At 44.4% G+C, this 18,899-nt stretch overlaps 3 protein-coding genes and 1 long non-coding RNA gene across 14 annotated transcripts in view; 2 read left to right on the forward strand and 2 right to left on the reverse strand.

Annotated features, from left to right (window-relative positions):
• Positions 1 to 3,967, reverse strand: part of LOC6501919 (death-associated protein kinase related) — a 41,316-nt gene extending 37,349 nt beyond the window's left edge. Inside the window, exons 1-2 of one of the 3 annotated variants that reach the window (XM_032452424.2) lie at positions 3,912 to 3,967; positions 2,738 to 3,089 (exon numbers count right to left, since the gene is read on the reverse strand). In XM_032452424.2, the coding sequence (XP_032308315.1) occupies positions 2,738 to 2,868 (131 nt within the window). In that variant the 5' untranslated portion in view covers positions 2,869 to 3,089; positions 3,912 to 3,967. Of the gene's footprint in view, positions 1 to 2,737; positions 3,090 to 3,526 lie in introns of all 3 variants that reach the window. The other 2 variants (XM_001966653.4, XM_032452425.2) reach the window with 2 other exon arrangements.
• A 340-nt stretch (positions 3,968 to 4,307) lies between these two features.
• On the forward strand, positions 4,308 to 7,119 carry LOC6501909 (hsc70-interacting protein 1). The gene is made up of 4 exons (XM_001966652.4): positions 4,308 to 4,586; positions 4,670 to 4,803; positions 5,116 to 5,828; positions 5,982 to 7,119. The coding sequence occupies exons 1-4, from the start codon at positions 4,408 to 4,410 to the stop codon at positions 6,180 to 6,182; spliced, it is 1,227 nt and encodes a 408-aa protein (XP_001966688.2). The 5' UTR covers positions 4,308 to 4,407; the 3' UTR covers positions 6,183 to 7,119.
• Positions 7,120 to 9,747: 2,628 nt separating this feature from the next.
• On the forward strand, positions 9,748 to 10,991 carry LOC6501906. The gene is made up of 4 exons (XR_001408280.3): positions 9,748 to 10,005; positions 10,060 to 10,245; positions 10,315 to 10,656; positions 10,766 to 10,991. It is a non-coding gene; the product is annotated as an uncharacterized LOC6501906 (long non-coding RNA).
• A 6,384-nt stretch (positions 10,992 to 17,375) lies between these two features.
• LOC6501918 (neurogenic protein mastermind) overlaps positions 17,376 to 18,899 on the reverse strand; it is a 75,362-nt gene continuing 73,838 nt past the window's right edge. For all 9 annotated transcript variants that reach the window (XM_032452365.2, XM_014904177.3, XM_014904175.3 and 6 more), the window contains 5 exons: positions 18,675 to 18,853; positions 18,244 to 18,436; positions 17,973 to 18,178; positions 17,692 to 17,911; positions 17,376 to 17,633 (listed from right to left, as the gene is read on the reverse strand). In XM_032452365.2, the coding sequence (XP_032308256.1) occupies positions 17,376 to 17,633; positions 17,692 to 17,911; positions 17,973 to 18,178; positions 18,244 to 18,436; positions 18,675 to 18,853 (1,056 nt within the window). The remainder of the gene's footprint in view (positions 17,634 to 17,691; positions 17,912 to 17,972; positions 18,179 to 18,243; positions 18,437 to 18,674; positions 18,854 to 18,899) is intronic.

The following is an 18,899-nucleotide window of genomic DNA, read 5'->3' on the forward strand; positions in this document are numbered from 1 at the left end:
CCCGCTGACTTTGTCGGACGAGATGCGCGATAGGCACACGTCCTCTGCCCCAGAACCCACACAAGAACGATGGGATTACCCCGCAGCCCCTGCTCTGATGTGGCCTGAACCTCGCCCACGGAAAAGTTTGCTTGAGGCAGCCCGGGCCAGATGCCCAGGCCCAGGACGAAAACGAGAATCCACCCCCGAAGCACACCGAACTGGGACTGAGCAGAATCCAAAGTCATTTATCAGCTGATTTCGGGCGGGGGTGCCCTTCCTGTGCTGTATGGCGGCCGGGGGTTCTGGCCACGTTTTGGGGATGGTTGCCGAAGGCTCGTGACGTCAGCCAGCCGGGCCGCAGTACTTTTCGCCTTGTGCGTGGGCTGGAGCTGGCACTTGCGGCCTGGGGAACTTCTGTCCCAGTGGCGAGATCTGGAGACATCGGCTTGGAGGCCAGCTCGCGTGGAATTTTCCCTAAGCTCACTCAGATGGCCGGAGACGGGTAGAACCAGTGTCGTGGGACAGAGAAGCGAATAAATTACCACCTCAGCCCCGATGCGGCGAGGCCGAGGGCCGAAAAGCGTGTGTGCCGCTGAGGTGCGACTTTCCTCGTGTGCGACTCGAATTGAATTGCAATTGTTGCCTCCGCTAATGACTCGCACATTCGAGCGACTCGAGCCACACACAACACACTGTTTCTTCGCGAAAATAAGACCGCCGTTATGCAAGCCGATGTTTCTGCCCACCGAGCGTCCTAATTTTGGCCTGAAAGGCCGCCTCCGAAGCTGGACAATGGAGGCAAGCCGGAGCTGAAGCTGAAGGCAAGTGGGCTTTGTGCAGCTCCCAGTGCGCGAGCCGAGCACTTCACAGACAACTTTGAACCCAGTCCTCTTACAAGCCACTCCGCCGCCCCGCCGTCGATATCATTTCTGTGCGCCCCGACTTATTTAGGCCATAGCCCAGCCACCACCACCACCACCACGACTGCAACCGCAACCACCGCCGCGGCCGAAACGGCAAGACACACTTTTTCCGCGCGATTCATCATCCAATCCATCCAAGTCCAATTATGCACAGCCGAGTGGAATAAAGCGAGTCTCTGCAGGCACCTACATTGGCTGTGCGTCGTCGCCCAATTGGCCAACATTTCGGCATTCCGGCCAGGGCGCCCTCCCCGGCACCTCCCTCCCCGAGCTGATTGATTGACGCTTGCAATTGTCAGGCATTTGCGTTTTGGCAGGCTTCGGTCGGTGGGCTCTGGCTCGGCCAGTCATTGGGCTGCAGGGGGCCGATGTTGTGACACTCGGCGGGTCACTTGGATGCGACTGAACCGTAGTGGCGCGGGTGTCTCCCACCTGCCCTGGCCCATTCCTTATCGCCCGAGCTGATAACAGCTACCCAGCAAGCTGCTGCTGGCCCGCAGAAGCCTTCCTCGATGGAACAGCCCGAAAATGCGCCGCTAGCAGACTGCCGTCGACCCAAAAAGGGAAAAAGCAAAAGAACGCGGCTGAAACAGAGCCGGGCACCCCCGGGAAGGGAGCAAGCACAGCAACAAGTGGCTCTGGACGAGCTCGGAACCGGATATTTGTGAGAAAGCCCAGGCGAATATCGGCAAACGACCAACCGAAGAAAGGTGACCCGACCCGTTCGCTACAGAACCTTTCTGCCAAGCCAGGAGGTTCCCCGACCCCGATAGGAGTTCTGCAGGGCTCAGAAACAGTGGCCCGGAGGGCACCTGCATTACGCAACCAAAGTACTACGCGATAGCAGCGTGATTCCAACCTGCGCCGCAAATACGAAATTCGAGGGCTCCCCTCGCACTCCACGATGGGATTTGGGTTCAATTTTGACTTCTTCGCTCGCCGCTGATAAGCCTGTGTGTTGGCGAAAATAATCTTATCAGTGGGGGAAGAGGGGGGCCACCAGTGCTGGTGAGTACCGACCAAGAATCCAGCTCTGGCTGGAATGGCGCTCGAAGGGCCACTGGCGCGAAGAACGCTCGGAGAGGCCCGGAGAAAAGCGAGCAGAGGTGGGAGAGAGTGCCACTTTTCAGCAACCGGTAACAGCTGCTCAAGGGGAGGCAGAAGGCGGCGGGCAGGGCGGTGGTGCACGGTGGGATCGGCGGCCCGCATTGCTCCGCTGAAGACTCTGTTTGGGAGAACGGTCTTCCAGGAGGTGAGAGCCGCTCCTGAAGCCCTTCCACACGGGGAACTCTATTCTACATATCACCGCGGGGAGACTCGCGGGGAGGCCCTGACTTTTAGGTTCCCACTGTGCCGTTATCTGCACAAGACTCTCACGTCGCCCGCCTCCCTTCTGCCCCCCACCACTGCCCTGCGCCTGTGTGTTTCTGAAGTAGAAGCTCTCTCGCACACACACCGCCACACACAGCACTCACACACGGCCAGGCGCAAGAAACAAGAAAAGAAAAAACAAAACGAGTTTTGAGACGCAGAAGTTTTTCAGAAAATAAGCTGACTCCGACTGACTTTCTTCAACATTTTTAGCTTTGTTTCGGTTTTCGGGTTTCGCTTTTTTTGGCAGCTGCTGCTCAAGAAACTCGTTTTTTATTGCCAAAAAATAAGACTGACGAAGAGCAAATAAAAGCATTCAATTAAACGGCAGCCGCCGCTTCCTAGCGACTGCAGAGCTGGAGAACTGGAGAACTAAAGAACTGGGGACCAAAGAACCAATGGGCGGGTAGAGGAGGGAGGGTAGATCTTAGCCCAAAGATGACAAATTTCGAGCAACTCACCTGGCAAATGGTGTCTGTTCGACTTCGTAGATTTCGTTGATGTCGTGCGAGACGAGTAATCCCTTGAGGCGATCGTCGTCTATATCCAGTAGTCCGTCGCCAATCGGGAAGATTCCCTTTTCGGTGAACATGGTGTGTGTGTGGAGTGTGGTGCTTGTGGTGTGTTGTGTTTTGGTGTGTTCCGGTGTGGTGTGGTGCGGTGCGGTGCGGTGTGTGTGTAGATGGGATGTACGTGTGTTTGGGAAGATCGGTCCCCTCTTGGATTTTGTTTCGCGTATTTCTTCTATTTTTTATCCAACTTGTATCTCTCTCTTTACTTTGTTTGGGAAAATTCGTAACTGCTAAGTCGTAACTGCACAAGAACAAAAAGAATCTTGGGATTAAAAGGTAAACACACGCGACATTTCCGCGGAAGACGAGAAATTCCAGCACGAGAGGAGAAAAACTATAAAACTATGCAACTGCAACACGCATACACACACAAAATCGAACAGTGGCGGCCAAAACGTTAGATCATGCTGGCAGGCAGCAGAGTTTCGACAACAACTCTCTTGCGGAATGCAAACCACCTTTTCGGTGGCCAACTCCAGCAAACCACTGCACTTTTCTGCGATTTTCAATTAATTCGCGCCACCACTATCTTGACAGCCACTGTGTTCAGTGTACAGCAGCCCAACAAAAAACAAAAAAAAGAGTTCCCGCGACTTCAGAATGTGTGTATGTATGTGTGGGACGGGACGCCGTTGTTGTTTTTGTTGCTGCTGCTGCTACTTCTTGCGATTCCAGTACCGTTCTGCGGGCCTGGACGGGGAAAAATCACTAGCAGCACAGGACAAACTCCGCTTTGTTTGCCTGCCCCCAGATACGAGTCCAGCAAAGGTTAATGTCTAAAAGTTTGTGGTACGCACGGCACAAGAACAGCAGCAGCCACAACAACAAGAAACCCAAGCACAGCAGCAACAGTAAACTCGCTGGCGGTGGTGGTTTAATTCGCGTTGGCTTGGGGTTTTCGTTGGTATCTGTAAGTTATTTCGCGCGCGGTTGTGGTAGTGGCAGTTTTTTTTACTGGTAGGTTGTTAGGTAGTCCGAGGTACAAAAGACTCGCAGCGCGCACGAACAGTTCGTTGGCGGTCAAAAAACACTTCGTCGGCAGCAGCGCGAACACACGTCCTACCGCTTCAAAATCTTAGATATCAGTGTGACCAGCTGTCGATTTCGATATTCACCCAAAATCTATCGGTCTAAAAATACCAAAATACTCAATTCAATGTTCAAACTGGTTTTCGGGTTCGATAATATTTCCGATATTTTAACCCTACGATAATATTAGGTAGAGGATATAAATAAATGCAAACATTGAACTTTTTCTTTAAAAAATGGTATATATTATATCGAGACAGCTACTTTGCCTAAATATCGAAAATACTTTGGTATTTTATTATATTTTGGCTCAGTCTGGCACCACCGTTGACGGTCTGTAAAGTGCCTGTTAAATCAGTACTGTAAGGTGCAGAATTTGGTATTTTAGGATTTGGGATTTTTTAGTGGATTTTCGGTCTTTGGTTTGACCGAAATCTGATTCGGCTATCTGGCAACACTGAAGTGAAGTGAGAAGAAAAAAACGAATTTAGCATTTTCGACAACATATTTAGCAGGAGTTACAACGCAAAATGGCAGCGCCAATGCAACACGAGGATCTGCTTAAGCTGAAGAGCTTTATTGAGTTTGTGGACGCAAATCCCACGGTCTTGAACATGCCGCAGTTGCAGTTTGTGAAGGATTTCGTCGAGAAGTTCGGCGGAAAGGTCCCGGCCGGTGATTTCAAGATGCCCGACGCCGCCGCTGGCGGGTAAGTGCTTTTATCTAGTTTAACACGTTTCATTCAAATGCCAGCACCCTTAACGCATCCTTTGCTGTTTTTTTCCTCACCAGAAAGTGCCCCTTCGGCGGCGATGCCGGTGGCAAAGGCAAGAAGCCGGCGGAGGCCTCCGAGAGTCTCTCCGATGACAGCCAGGATGAGGAGTCCCTGTCTGAGCCAGAGTCTGAGGTGGAGCTGGACATGGAGGGTAAGTGCCGCACATGGTTTAATGTAAAGGCGAAAACCCTGCAGGCAGGGGGGCCTTGCAATTTTTGCCAAGTCACGTGGTTGAGTTGCAAGGGTCACACCTAGAATACGAGAAAATTACTTATTATTTGTTGATCTTTGCCGCGTCGAAAGCTCTAGAAGAAGGCACGAAGATGTCTTTGCTGGTTGTCCATATGTGGCTGTGCGTGCCAGTAATTTTATAATACATTATTTTGAAAATAAATATCCAAATGCTTCACGGAATGTTCTAGAATTTATCCCACATAAATAAAATATACAAATACCTTTCCAGGAGTCATCGAAGCCGACAATGAGCCTCCTCAGCCTATGGGCGACTCCGCCAAGGCGCCGACCGAGGAGGAGGCTGATCAAGCCGGTGACTTGCGTGGCCAGGCTGCGGCCGCCTACGGCGAGCAAAAGTTCGAGGAGGCCATAACCCTCTATACCAAGGCCATCGAGCTTAATCCGGGCAACGCCCTCTTTCACGCCAAGCGCGGCCAAGCCTTCCTCAAGCTGAAGAAGCCGAACGCATGCATTCGGGACTGCGACAAGGCCCTGGAGCTGAATTGCGACTCGGCGGCCGCCTACAAGTTCCGCGGCCGCGCTCACCGACTGCTGGGCGACTTTGCTGAGGCGGCCAAGGATCTGCGCCAGGCCTGCAAGCTGGACTTCGACGAGGAAGCCGACGAGTGGCTGCGCGAGGTGACGCCCAATGCCAAGAAGATCGAGCAACACCGCGTCAAGCAAGAGCGCCGCCAGGCTGAGCGCAAGGTCAAGGAGCGCCAGCGGGCCCAGCGGCGGGCGCGCAAGGAGCAGGCCAAGCAGAGTGCCAACTCGACTGGATCGGGTGCTGGTGGCGCCGGAGGTTTCCCGGGCGGATTCCCTGGAGGTTTCCCAGGTGGATTCCCTGGAGCTGGAGCTGGCGGTGGCGGAATGCCCGGTGGTGTAGACATGGCCGACTTGATGGGACTCATGAAGGATCCTGAGGTGGCCGCCGCCATGCAGGTAAGTGTTGATTAGCTTCTTAACACTTCCCTAAAAGCTTACAACAACGTTTGTTGCAAATTTTATACTTGCTTTTGCGATTTTTAAGGGAATGAGAGACGTGTTATATTTGTGAACGATCCGCATTAGTGATTCACTTAAAATCTTTTCCAGGACATCCTCGCCAACCCGGCCAACATCTCGAAGTACGTGTCTAATCCGAAAATTTTCAATCTGATCAAGAAGTTCGTGCCCGGTGGAGACATTGGAGCTGCTTTCGGGCAGGCTGAGCCGCCAAAGGCCGGCCCAGAGTCCGGACCGGAGCCCAAGGCCACTAAGGACTCCGCCGACTTCGTGGATGACGGCTTGGACTAAGTTGTATGCAAATACTAACAAACGCGAAAAATCATGCCAGACCCTTCACACCACACAGAGCAGGACAACAGGTCTTCGGAGTAGAGATATAGAAACAGAGTCAGACTGAGAAACAGAGAAACAGAGAAACGAATTAAAAAGAGAGAGGAGACAAAGAGAAGTAGAGAACGGAGACAGCTGCTGCCTTAGCGATTTCTTAAAAAACGGAAAAGGAAAAACAAAAAGGATTGAAATACGAATTACTTCCAATTCTTTTGGGCCAGTTTAAATTTATAATTTAAAAACATAAATAAAAATTAAGCTACAATTAACAGAAGAACTCCAAACACCCGGAACAAGAGGAACTAGAAGCACTGGCGAAAAACATAAAGCCAAAATGAATGGAAACCAATTCCAGACGAAAGGGTTAGAAGAGAACAGGCCTTTTGTCCACTAATCATCCACTCATCTAATCTTGGCCAGTTTCATTACCAACTTCATGCCGCCTTGGGCAATTCCCAGCTTACTCAAGCCAACCAAAATGCACCGAAAATGTTACTCACATTTAAAAGTGAAGTCATGGCATGTCTGTCGATCTAGTTTAACTAATGCTCGATAAGAAACCAAATATATAAAAAAAATACTATGTATATTACAAATTTAGCCCTAATAAACGATACTCTGTTCCAGCAGCAGATAGCAAGCCGCAAAACGGAAGGAAGTCAATCTAAAGAAAAGTGCATACCATCGTTTTTTTCAAACAAAATTGTACTGACTAAAATTTCAATAATATTGTACTAAGCAAATGCATTTAGCCACCCACACCTACGCGAACGCGAATCACTCAAATTCACCCTCTGGCCCATTCATTCACACATTCAAATATTCGTGGCCTGAGTTCCAAGCATGTCAAACATTTAAGTAACCAGTGATCGAAATAAAGAAACGAGAATCCGAAGTCTAATTGTTTTTACTATCTCGAATTAAGTCATAAGATTGGCAAACCCAATTGTTTCATTAATCATATTATAGTTATTTTAATATGCACCTTCAGAGGCATACTTTTGAGTGTGCTGAGCGTTACACGACTTGGGAGGGGGATGCGAGGAAGGCCGCTTCCAACACATCGTCTTCTCTGTGGGTCATATTCAGCTCGCCATGGACTACTTGACTTTCCAAGGGGGCTGCCCAGAAAAATTAACAAAAAATTTGAAAAATATGACGTAGTCAGGTTTTAATGCAGTTCGACAGGGAATCTATCCACAAATCGAATAAGATATTCCGCGCAGGAATCGGAACAATATTGGCCAAGATATAGCCTTCTCAGTGGGCCATATTCAGCTCCCCATGGACTCCTTCAATTTTCCAAGGGGGCTGCCCAGAAACTGTAAAAAAAATCTGAAAAATATTACGTTGTCAGGTTTTAATGCAGTTCGACAGGGAATCGATCCACAAATCGAATAAGATATTCCGCGCAAGAATCGGAACAATATTGGCCAAGATATAGCATTCTCAGTGGGCCATATTCAGCTCCCCATGGACTCCATCAATTTTCCAAGGGGGCTGCCCAGAAACTGTAAAAAAAATCTGAAAAATATTACGTTGTCAGGTTTTAATGCAGTTCGACAGGGAATCGATCCACAAATCGAATAAGATATTCCGCGCAAGAATCGGAACAATATTGGCCAAGATATAGCCTTCTCAGTGGGCCATATTCAGCTCCCCATGGACTCCTTCAATTTTCCAAGGGGGCTGCCCAGAAACTGTAAAAAAAATCTGAAAAATATTACGTTGTCAGGTTTTAATGCAGTTCGACAGGGAATCGATCCACAAATCGAATAAGATATTCCGCGCAAGAATCGGAACAATATTGGCCAAGATATAGCATTCTCAGTGGGCCATATTCAGCTCCCCATGGACTCCTTCAATTTTCCAAGGGGGTTGCCCAGAAAAATTTAAAAAAAATCTGAAAAATATTACGTAGTCAGGTTTTAATGCAGTTCGACAGGGAATCGATCCACAAATCGAATAAGATATTCCGCGCAAGAATCGGAACAATATTGGCCAAGATATAGCCTTCTCAGTGGGCCATATTCAGCTCCCCATGGACTCCTTCAATTTTCCAAGGGGGCTGCCCAGAAACTGTAAAAAAAATCTGAAAAATATTACGTTGTCAGGTTTTAATGCAGTTCGACAGGGAATCGATCCACAAATCGAATAAGATATTCCGCGCAAGAATCGGAACAATATTGGCCAAGATATAGCATTCTCAGTGGGCCATATTCAGCTCCCCATGGACTCCATCAATTTTCCAAGGGGGCTGCCCAGAAACTGTAAAAAAAATCTGAAAAATATTACGTTGTCAGGTTTTAATGCAGTTCGACAGGGAATCGATCCACAAATCGAATAAGATATTCCGCGCAAGAATCGGAACAATATTGGCCAAGATATAGCATTCTCAGTGGGCCATATTCAGCTCCCCATGGACTCCTTCAATTTTCCAAGGGGGTTGCCCAGAAAAATTTAAAAAAAATCTGAAAAATATTACGTAGTCAGGTTTTAATGCAGTTCGACAGGGAATCGATCCACAAATCGAATAAGATATTCCGCGCAAGAATCGGAACAATATTGGCCAAGATATAGCCTTCTCAGTGGGCCATATTCAGCTCCCCATGGACTCCTTCAATTTTCCAAGGGGGATGCCCAGAAAAATTAACAAAAAATCTGGAAAATATTACGTTGTCAGGTTTTAATGCAGTTCGACAGGGAATCGATCCACAAATCGATTAAGATATTCCGCGCAAGAATCGGAACAATATTGGCCAAGATATAGCATTCTCAGTGGGCCATATTCAGCTCCCCATGGACTCCTTCAATTTTCCAAGGGGGCTGCCCAGAAACTGTAAAAAAAATCTGAAAAATATTACGTTGTCAGGTTTTAATGCAGTTCGACAGGGAATCGATCCACAAATCGAATAAGATATTCCGCGCAAGAATCGGAACAATATTGGCCAAGATATAGCATTCTCAGTGGGCCATATTCAGCTCCCCATGGACTCCTTCAATTTTCCAAGGGGGTTGCCCAGAAAAATTTAAAAAAAATCTGAAAAATATTACGTAGTCAGGTTTTAATGCAGTTCGACTGGGAATCGATACACAAATCGAATAAGATATTCCGCGCAAGAATCGGAACAATATTGGCCAAGATATAGCCTTCTCAGTGGGCCATATTCAGCTCCCCATGGACTCCTTCAATTTTCCAAGGGGGATGCCCAGAAAAATTAACAAAAAATCTGGAAAATATTAATTTTCTTTAATTTTCCTTTAATTTTCCATGGGGATGCCCAGATGATATAGATGATCGTCCAAAAACGCCTCAAGGTAAGATATTTGGGGAAAAAAAGTTTGTTTAATTTCCCGCTCTCGTAATTCAGTGTTGCAAAACGACAGAAACGTGCTAGAGGTGAACGGTTATGTTTATTGGTAAACGCCGATAGTATATCGATATGTTTTCGCCGGCGGTATTATCGATAGAATATCGCCCATGGTATCTATCGATAGGATGCCGGCGAAGGTGCTATCGATATTTATTTGCTTATCGCTATGCTGACTTTCTGATCTCTAAGCTGACTTGCTTTTATTTAAACGCTTTAATTTTATTTCAACTTGTTTAAATCCCCAGTAACGTTGATGAAACTGTCATCGCTGGTAACCGAAAAAAGCTGCATTAGGACGGCGAAAAAGGAAATAGAGAACAGGATGAAAGAACGTCATAAAGCACTTGAATGTGATGGCGCGGCAGACTGTGTTAGGTGCTATAAGAAGAAGATGACGCCATATCTAAGTAAGTTTATTGTAAATCCTGCTCTAAAATCTATAATAATCTCTAATTTTTCAGCCATGGAAAGATTCGGGCAAGGAAATAGCCGTTGGAAAATGGAATGTGAAGAAGGCAGACCTGTTGGATGTCTTTCGTTTGGCCCCAACTATCCAGAGCATTTCTACTCGCGATTCTTAGACGATGACCACTGTCATCGTAATTGGTAACAGGGCGCGACCATGTGCAGATCCTGTGTCAATAAAGGTAAATCAATATATTTATTATCAGAATTTTGCATATTTTAACGAAGTTTATATATCTAAAACGCTGTAGAGGAAGCTTAGATTGCTGAAGGGACAGATTCGGCCAAGGATACGGATTTCCATTCTGCTGCATCGCCTACAAGAAAGAGTGCCGGGAGCAGCACAGTAAGGGCGGGATGCTGCACGCCGAAAATCGATCGAAGGAGGAGGAGCTGAAGCCGCTAAGCCTTCCCCTTGAATAAGGGACCAGACCGCAAACATGCTAAGCAAGCAACACCGGAAGGAGCTCAAAAGGCTAAAGGCCGAGCAGTGGCAGGAGTTCCTGATCAAGGGCAGCGAAGATGACTGGTCGAAAGCGTTGCAATAGAACGGAACTGGCGGTAGTAGCGGGCTGCTTTCCATACAAATTTAAGTACGTATTCTGGAAAGAATGGATGATTGGATCAGATACACACATATACATTTTTATTTTATTTCTTGTGGTTGCATTTGCCTGTAATATTCCCTTCTTATTATTTCAGTGGCGTGAAGCGACTGGACGGGCCGTCGGAGCAGACTAAGGATCGTCACATGGCCGCTCCACTTTCAAAAATGAGAAGGCATTCGAAGCACAGTCGCGGCCAGCAGAAGGCACTGATTTAACATGGACTTCATTGGGGCGGGTATCATTTAAGTAGAAATGCAAAGGCTTAACTTCAAAAAGAAATTATTTTGTGGGCTTATCTTAATAAAAACTTGTATCTAAAATTTTGCCCAAAATCCAAGTGGCGATAACGCCCGGTTGAGAAATGGCCGAGATATGAGCATTTGAAAAATGTGTACCTTCTATAGCTTATATCTCGGCCATTCCTGGCCCGATCTGGCAACGCTATGCGTTTTTGGAATCAGGACTCGGATGTCCTTCGAACTGCATCTTTAGTTTTTCGAAATCGAACAACTCATTTTCGACCCGATTTTTGAAAAAATGGAAAGGGGTAACATCACGTTTTTTCTCGATTTTCGCGAAAAATTTTTTTGTCCGATTTCGGCGATCTTTGGATGCATTTCGACTAATTTTGGGGCGCTGATTCCGAAAATGTAGGGCATTGCCAGATCGGATGAGAAATGTCCGAGATATGAGCATTTGAAAAATGTGTACCTTCTATAGCTTATATCTCGGCCATTCCTGGCCCGATCTGGCAACGCTATGCGTTTTTGGAATCAGGACTCGAATGTCCTTCGAACTGCATCTTTAGTTTTTCGAAATCGAACAACTCATTTTCGACCCGATTTTTGAAAAAATGGAAAGGGGTAACATCACGTTTTTTCTCGATTTTCGCGAAAAATTTTTTTGTCCGATTTCGACGATCTTTGGATGCATTTCGCCTAATTTTGGGGCGCTGATTCCGAAAATGTAGGGCATTGCCAGATCGGATAAGAAATGGCCGAGATATGAGCATTCGAAAAATGTGTACCTTCTATAGCTTATATCTCGGCCATTCCTGGCCCGATCTGGCAACGCTATGCGTTTTTGGAATCAGGACTCGAATGTCCTTCGAACTGCATCTTTAGTTTTTCGAAATCGAACAACTCATTTTCGACCCGATTTTTGAAAAAATGGAAAGGGGTAACATCACGTTTTTTCTCGATTTTCGCGAAAAATTTTTTTGTCCGATTTCGACGATCTTTGGATGCATTTCGACTAATTTTGGGGCGCTGATTCCGAAAATGTAGGGCATTGCCAGATCGGATAAGAAATGGCCGAGATATGAGCATTCGAAAAATGTGTACCTTCTATAGCTTATATCTCGGCCATTCCTGGCCCGATCTGGCAACGCTATGCGTTTTTGGAATCAGGACTCGAATGTCCTTCGAACTGCATCTTTAGTTTTTCGAAATCGAACAACTCATTTTCGACCCGATTTTTGAAAAAATGGAAAGGGGTAACATCACGTTTTTTCTCGATTTTCGCGAAAAATTTTTTTGTCCGATTTCGACGATCTTTGGATGCATTTCGACTAATTTTGGGGCGCTGATTCCGAAAATGTAGGGCATTGCCAGATCGGATGAGAAATGGCCGAGATATGAGCTTTTGAAAAATGTGTACCTTCTATAGCTTATATCTCGGCCATTCCTGGCCCGATCTGGCAACGCTATGCGTTTTTGGAATCAGGACTCGGATGTCCTTCGAACTGCATCATTAGTTTTTCGATTTCACCATAGAAAATTTTTTGATCGAAATATGTTGAAATCTCGAAATTTTTTTGCATAGATCGCTTAAAGCAGCTCCAAGGAATCGTTTAAGACCACTCCCGTCCAAATCGGACGGTAAATGGCAGAGTGTTAACGGATTTAAAAAATTAATTCGCTGCAGCAGCACTTCATTTATAGTTGCCCGACGCTAGAAGCGGTTGGGAATTATAAAATCAAGGATGTGGCGGCGCAGCCGAAGGCGCGAAATTTCAATTTGCTGGAGACCCTACATATGTCGGCCATTTCTCAACCGATTTCGATGCGGAATGTCTCAAACGGAATAAATTAAGGAAAATAACATAAACTAAAATATTATTTAATCTTCGGTTGCTATATAAACTTTAATTTAGATCTTTCCTCGTACTTGTGGACTGTTTCCGTAACATTATTAAAATATTGAAAGCTCTATCCCTTTGGTTTTTACTTACCTACTTTCTTGTATCGGCCAGTGTGAGTTAGAACTGGTTACTGGTGCGTAACGTTTTCAACCTGAAAGATTAGAAACCCTTTTGCCACTAAAAACTTCCTTTTTTTTAAATCATTTTAGTATTTTTTATTTTCAATGTTTCTTTTGTTTTTGTCTTGTTTTTTCATCTTGCTTTACCTTTTGTTTTTCTTTTCTTTCGTTTTTGTTCTGGAATTAATTTATTAATTAATCTTTATGTTTACTCATTAATTTAGTATCTTCCACTTGCTCAACCACGTTCAATCCTCACAGTTTCCACCCCGTTCTTTATCCTTTCTTTTGTTTATTCTTCTTTCCTAGTTTTTCCACATCCCGCAAGGACGATGGGAGATTGGTTATGGAATGTAAGTTTTGGGAGGCTGGAAAGGGGGGTGGAGGCTTTCCGAGGGGTGGGGTGGCATATTCTGAATACATTCGACTTTTCTATTTTCCCGTTCGTTTGTTGTGGCGCATGCAAATATTTTTCATATCATTCACTTTAAATAATTTTTTAGCATAACTATTAAATAATTTGTATATATATATATATATATTTATATATATATATATATATATATATATTTATATATATATATATATATATAAATATATATATATATATATATATATATGTATGTATATTGAGTTTTTGTTCTTGCTCTTTTTTCATTCGTTCAATTTAAATTTTATAATTATTATCGTAATTATTATTTAATAAAATACTCAACAAATAATTTAATGTTTTTTGTTTTTTCTCGTCCTCTTACTCTTAGCCTTCGTTTCCAGCTCCTCCAGCTTCCTCTTTATTTTCTGTGATGCATATGGCTCTTCTGCCTTTTCAGCATCAGCTACCGCTTTAAATTTAATTTTTTGTTTTTCCCATGTATTTATATTTTGATTCGTTTAGTACTATTTAAACACTTAGTAGTTATTAATTTGTTAGCTTTATATGCTTGTGTGTGTGTTTGTTTGCATGTGTGTGTGTGTGTGGCACCTGTCCTCTATACAAAAACAAAGTTACATTGAATAAATGGAAGCAAATAATGTTAAAAAATACATTAAAAATAAATGAAAACATCTCGTCGGGGTTTTTTTTATCAAACATTTCGCTTGTTTATTTTGCTTCTCTGTTGTAGTTTCTGTTGTTGTTTCTGTATCTTGGTTCTTGTTATTGGTTTCTTCGGGCTGCGGATCGAACCGAAACCGTTAAGTGGTAATAAAAAATAATTGTATAATTATAATCATAAGCATAATAATAATAATAAAAATAAAAATAAAAATATAGTAGTTCGTTTATCTTTTCCGTTTTTCTCATTAAAATATATATAAGTTATATTTTGAAGATTTGCATTTTACATAATTATATTATCGATAGACTTGCTCATACGCTTTAGCTTTTGCTTTCTCTTTCCCGCATCTATCTACCTCTTTGTCACTTCTGACGCATATCACTCCTGCGCCTGTCATTCTCCGTATCCTGTTCTACAAATTAAATCACCACACATCCTTGCATTTAGAAAAGGGCCTCTACATACATACATATGTATGTACGCATACGGTATGGGATACTGCTAAAGGTTTACACAAATCAAACAAAAAAATAATTCTGAATTATAGTATAAAAAAAAAAAATAAAAAAAAAAATTCTTACAAACTGATTTGCTAAAATTAAAGGAAAGTACGTACATACAAATCTGAAACAGTTTTTCTGCTCTTTGCTTCTTATCGTTTTTTTTTTTAGATTTTCATCATTAATTTTAGTTTTAATTAGGCATAAATTATTTATATAAATATGTACAATTTTTTTTGCTATTTGTTAGGGCCTTTTTTTCGTCCCTTTTCCTTTCTTGCCGCCAGCTTTCTCTCATTCCAGTCCGCGAGTCCCGTTCGTCCTCCCCTTTCCTTTCCATTAAATCTAAGTTCGGCTTTCCACTTTGCGCTTTCTCCTCAGCTCCCAAAAGACGAAAAATGTATAAATATCTGCCTCGCCTGATCCTGTTCCCCTCCTGCCCCTTATTATCCTTCTCCTTCTGTTCCCCATCGCCGAGCTGAGCTTCTCGTTTATATTCCGTCCGGAATCGGGCAGACCTCGTATCGGGCTACATACATATAGATCAATGTATTACTGAAACATTTAGCTTGGTAGTTCATGATTTAGTAGTTTATATGGTTTATATATATATATTTCTATTAATATGCCTTGGATATTAATATTTAATACAATTTACGCATAGTGCATTACAAATATATTCTAAAATTAAAAAAAAAAATGTATGTATATATATTTGTTATATATATGTATATATATATATAAATAAAAACTATTACATTACTTTATTATGTATTTAGAAGTCGATTACTTCGAATGGGCTCTACGTTCCTCCTGCAGGGCGAGGGGCAACCTCCCCCGCCCACCATACTGTCTTCTGCTCCCATATACTCCTCAGCATTTCTTGTTTTGTGGCACGTTTAAAACAAATGCTATTTCTTGGGTTTCCCTCCAATCTAAACTGTCTCTGAAGCCTTTAAAATTGCATTCGATATTTTGGGTTTCGTTCTGTTTGTTCAAATACGGTCATATATGTACAAATAAGTGAGAATGAGGTCGTGTGTGCGGGTGTGCGCTCGGATGTGTTCTGGCATTTTGTACTAGAATAAGAACTATTGCGGAAATTTTCAATTTTCAAAAAAAAAAAAATGATTACTCTTTGATTTGCATAGTAAAAAAGTATGTATCGGTAAAAATATACTTTACGAGTAAGTTAAAATCAGAATTGGAAAATGTAAAAATATCCTAAACATAAAACAATATATGTGTAAAAATATATCGGCGTGAAGTATGGATAAAATGAATACTGGTAATTAAAAACAATTTAAATTCCTTGACTACCTCGGCTGGGACTACGATGACTACGAAAACAGTCTGCGGTGTCGGAGTGTGAGTACATGAGATGTGGGTTGTGTGGTGATTGTGATTGATTGGTTGTGATGATTGAACCACAGAAGAAAAACAAAGTCCTTCAATAGAATGCAAGCTTCAACTGATTCCCGCTCTTGTGTGTAAGTTGTTCCTGGGTATATAAGTCGGCCTCTAACCATTTCACTTTGTTTTAAACAGTGTGCTTATTAGCTCGAGTCTAAGCTAACTTGTTCTGATTTCGAATTAATCATTACTGGATACAAAGAAGAAACGAGTTTTCTGTGCACACGTTTGCCACTCTTGATGCTTTTCTTCCTTCTGTCCACCTGGCTTCTAAGCGTTCTTGGGAATCGGCTCTGGCTTTTTTTGTTTTTTTTTTTGTTTTTTAAGATTTTTAGGTTTTAGTTACCATCTACGTACTAATTTACATTTAGCATTTAATCATTATATTTATATTAATTATTCTGCTTGTTATTTATAATTAACAAAAAAAAAGTATGTGTTTATAGCAGCCTTTATAAACAATTTCTCAAGCTTGTAACTCATTCTCGGCGACATTCCCTATCTCCCTATATCCGGTCTCCTCTGCGGTCACTGCTCTGCACTCGAATGCCATTGCAGATTTTAATGTATAATTTTCTCTTCAGCTTGGCTCCTCTATCTGCCGTCCATCTGCTCCTCCTTCCGTCCTCGTCCAGCTCCTTCGCAGATCTCTGATTTGTTGGGGTTTTTTGTATTTTTTTTTTTTTTGTTTTTTGTATTTTTTTGTATTTTTTATGCTTTACGCTGTTTATCACATTTAATATACATATATATGCATATATACTCATATATAGTTTCTTTAATTTAGATTTTTGTTGTTTTGCGACTGTGAAAATTCATCGGGGTGTTGCAGCAGCAACCGTTGCTTGGCGGCAGTGTTGCAGGCAGCTCTTGTTCTCCTTGTCGGGAATCATAGTTCTGCGGGGCCGCGTGGGGCCACTGACGACTACTACAGCAGCTCTTGTTGCATCAGCAGCTTGTGCTGCTGCTGCTGCAGTTGTGCCTGCTGTTGCAGTTGTTGCTGCTGCCAGCGCTTGTACTTCCCCTGGTACGTTGGTGTTGTTGTCTGCACTGTGGCTGTGGCAGTGGTGGCGGTGGCAGCAGCAGCAACAGCAGCAGCAGCAGCAGCGGCACCGGCACCAGTCGCTTCGCCACTCCCCACTATGCTCTGCTTCTGGCTGTTTTTGTTGTAGTTAAGGTTGCTGCTGTTGTTGTTGTTGTAGCCGTAGTTGTAATAGTTGTTGCAGTTGTAGTTGTAATTGCTGTTGCTGGTAATGTTATTGTTATTGTTGTAGTTGCTGCTGCTGCTATAGTGGGTGGCCTCCATCATGTAGTGGGTCTCATAGCAGAAAGCTGCTGCATCGAGCAGTGTTGCTGCATAATTATTGCTACTACTAACCTGCAGTTGCTGCTGCTGCAGCTGTTGCAGGTTCAGTGCTGCTGGCGCGTTAGCAACGGCGAATTATGAGTTCGAATTTCGCTTGGTTGGCAGCTAGGATGAACTAGATTGGTTCATATTGCCAAACATGTGGGCAGAGAACGATGTCTGGCCGGCGGAGTTGGCCTGCGACGTCGACGACTGCTGCTGCTGTTGTTGCTGCTGTTGCTGTTGCTGCTGCGCTTGCTGCTGCTGGTTGAGCGAGCCCCTTCCGTGCTTCGGTATCGGCGGCTGGATGTACTCGTGCCGGGCCAGGGCGAACACGTCCATGCGGTCCTCCTTTCGGTAAGCCAAGCAGCCGCGGATGAAGCTCTGTTCGAAGATGAATTAGTTTTAACACCCCAAGTGGCAACTAAAAGCACACACTTACCTTGGCCTCGTTGGAGACGGTCGGCTTGTTGGAGAACTGCACCTCGGTGGCCTTCAGGATCGTGTTCTCCTCGAGGATGGTCGCTTGCGACTGATTGTGCCCGAACGGCTTCTTACCGTAGAGGCACTGATAGAAGATCACGCCCACGCTCCACACGTCCACCTTCGAGGATATCTTCGGCGGATTCTTGCCCACCACAAAGCACTCGGGTGGCAGGTACCTGTAAACAAATCGCTGTCGTAAGCAAGAGGATGCGGAGGGGATGTTGGCAGTGCACTCACCAGTAGGTGCCCGCGCCCTGGGAGGTCAGATCCATGCCGTGGTCGGGATTGTAGTTCTCGTCGTCCATTACCTTGGACAAACCGAAGTCGGTGATTTTGATCTCGCCACAGACGTTGCCTTCGGTCAGCAGTATGTTGCCGGGCTTCAGGTCGTAGTGGATAACCGGCGGCTTAATCTCATTTAGATACTTAAGGGCAGACACAACCTGGCAAGGAGACGGCACAGAATCGTTAGCTCACGGATAGTATTTGTAGGAGTGGGGGTACTTACCTGCATTATTATCGAGCGCGCCTCACGCTCGGGTATAGTCTTATGTTGCTTTAGATAGAAGTCCAGATCGTGGCCGTCGCAGTACTCGAGGACCGTACAAAACGAATTCGCGTCGATCTCAAAGACGTCGTAGAGCTTGACGACCCGCGGGTGATCCAGAGCCTTGTGTATATTGTACTCCCGCAAGGCGTGTCTGTGATTTGGAATTTGTTTGTTCGATGGAAGAGATTTTAGTCAAGGTTTATGGAAAGTCGGAATGTCCCGCCCAGACTAGGCAATTTTCATTTTAATTTTGCATCTTTGGCTAGCGAAAACTGCTATCCTTCATTGTTAGAAACTACTCAATGCCCTACGCTTCCACTTGGAATAATAGCTACTGCAGTCTACTCTGTCCCTGGCGCCCTTATCTCCTCCTCATCGCTTCTACTCACTTGATATAATTAGCTTTCTTATCCTCCTTCCAATCCTTGTTTAATTGGTGCACCTTACATGCGACATAGCGTTGCTCCTTGAGGTCGAAGGCCTTGTGCACCTCTGAGAACCCGCCCTTGCCCAGGAGCATCAGCAGGAGATAGCGGTCGTTCAGCACGGGATGATTGTTGAAGCGGGACTGCGGATGTAAAATTATCGAACGGTTGATTAGTCGGAGGCAAGGG

The sequence above is a fragment of the Drosophila ananassae genome, chromosome XR (assembly GCF_017639315.1).
Source record: "Drosophila ananassae strain 14024-0371.13 chromosome XR, ASM1763931v2, whole genome shotgun sequence".
Taxonomy (NCBI): domain Eukaryota; kingdom Metazoa; phylum Arthropoda; class Insecta; order Diptera; family Drosophilidae; genus Drosophila; species Drosophila ananassae.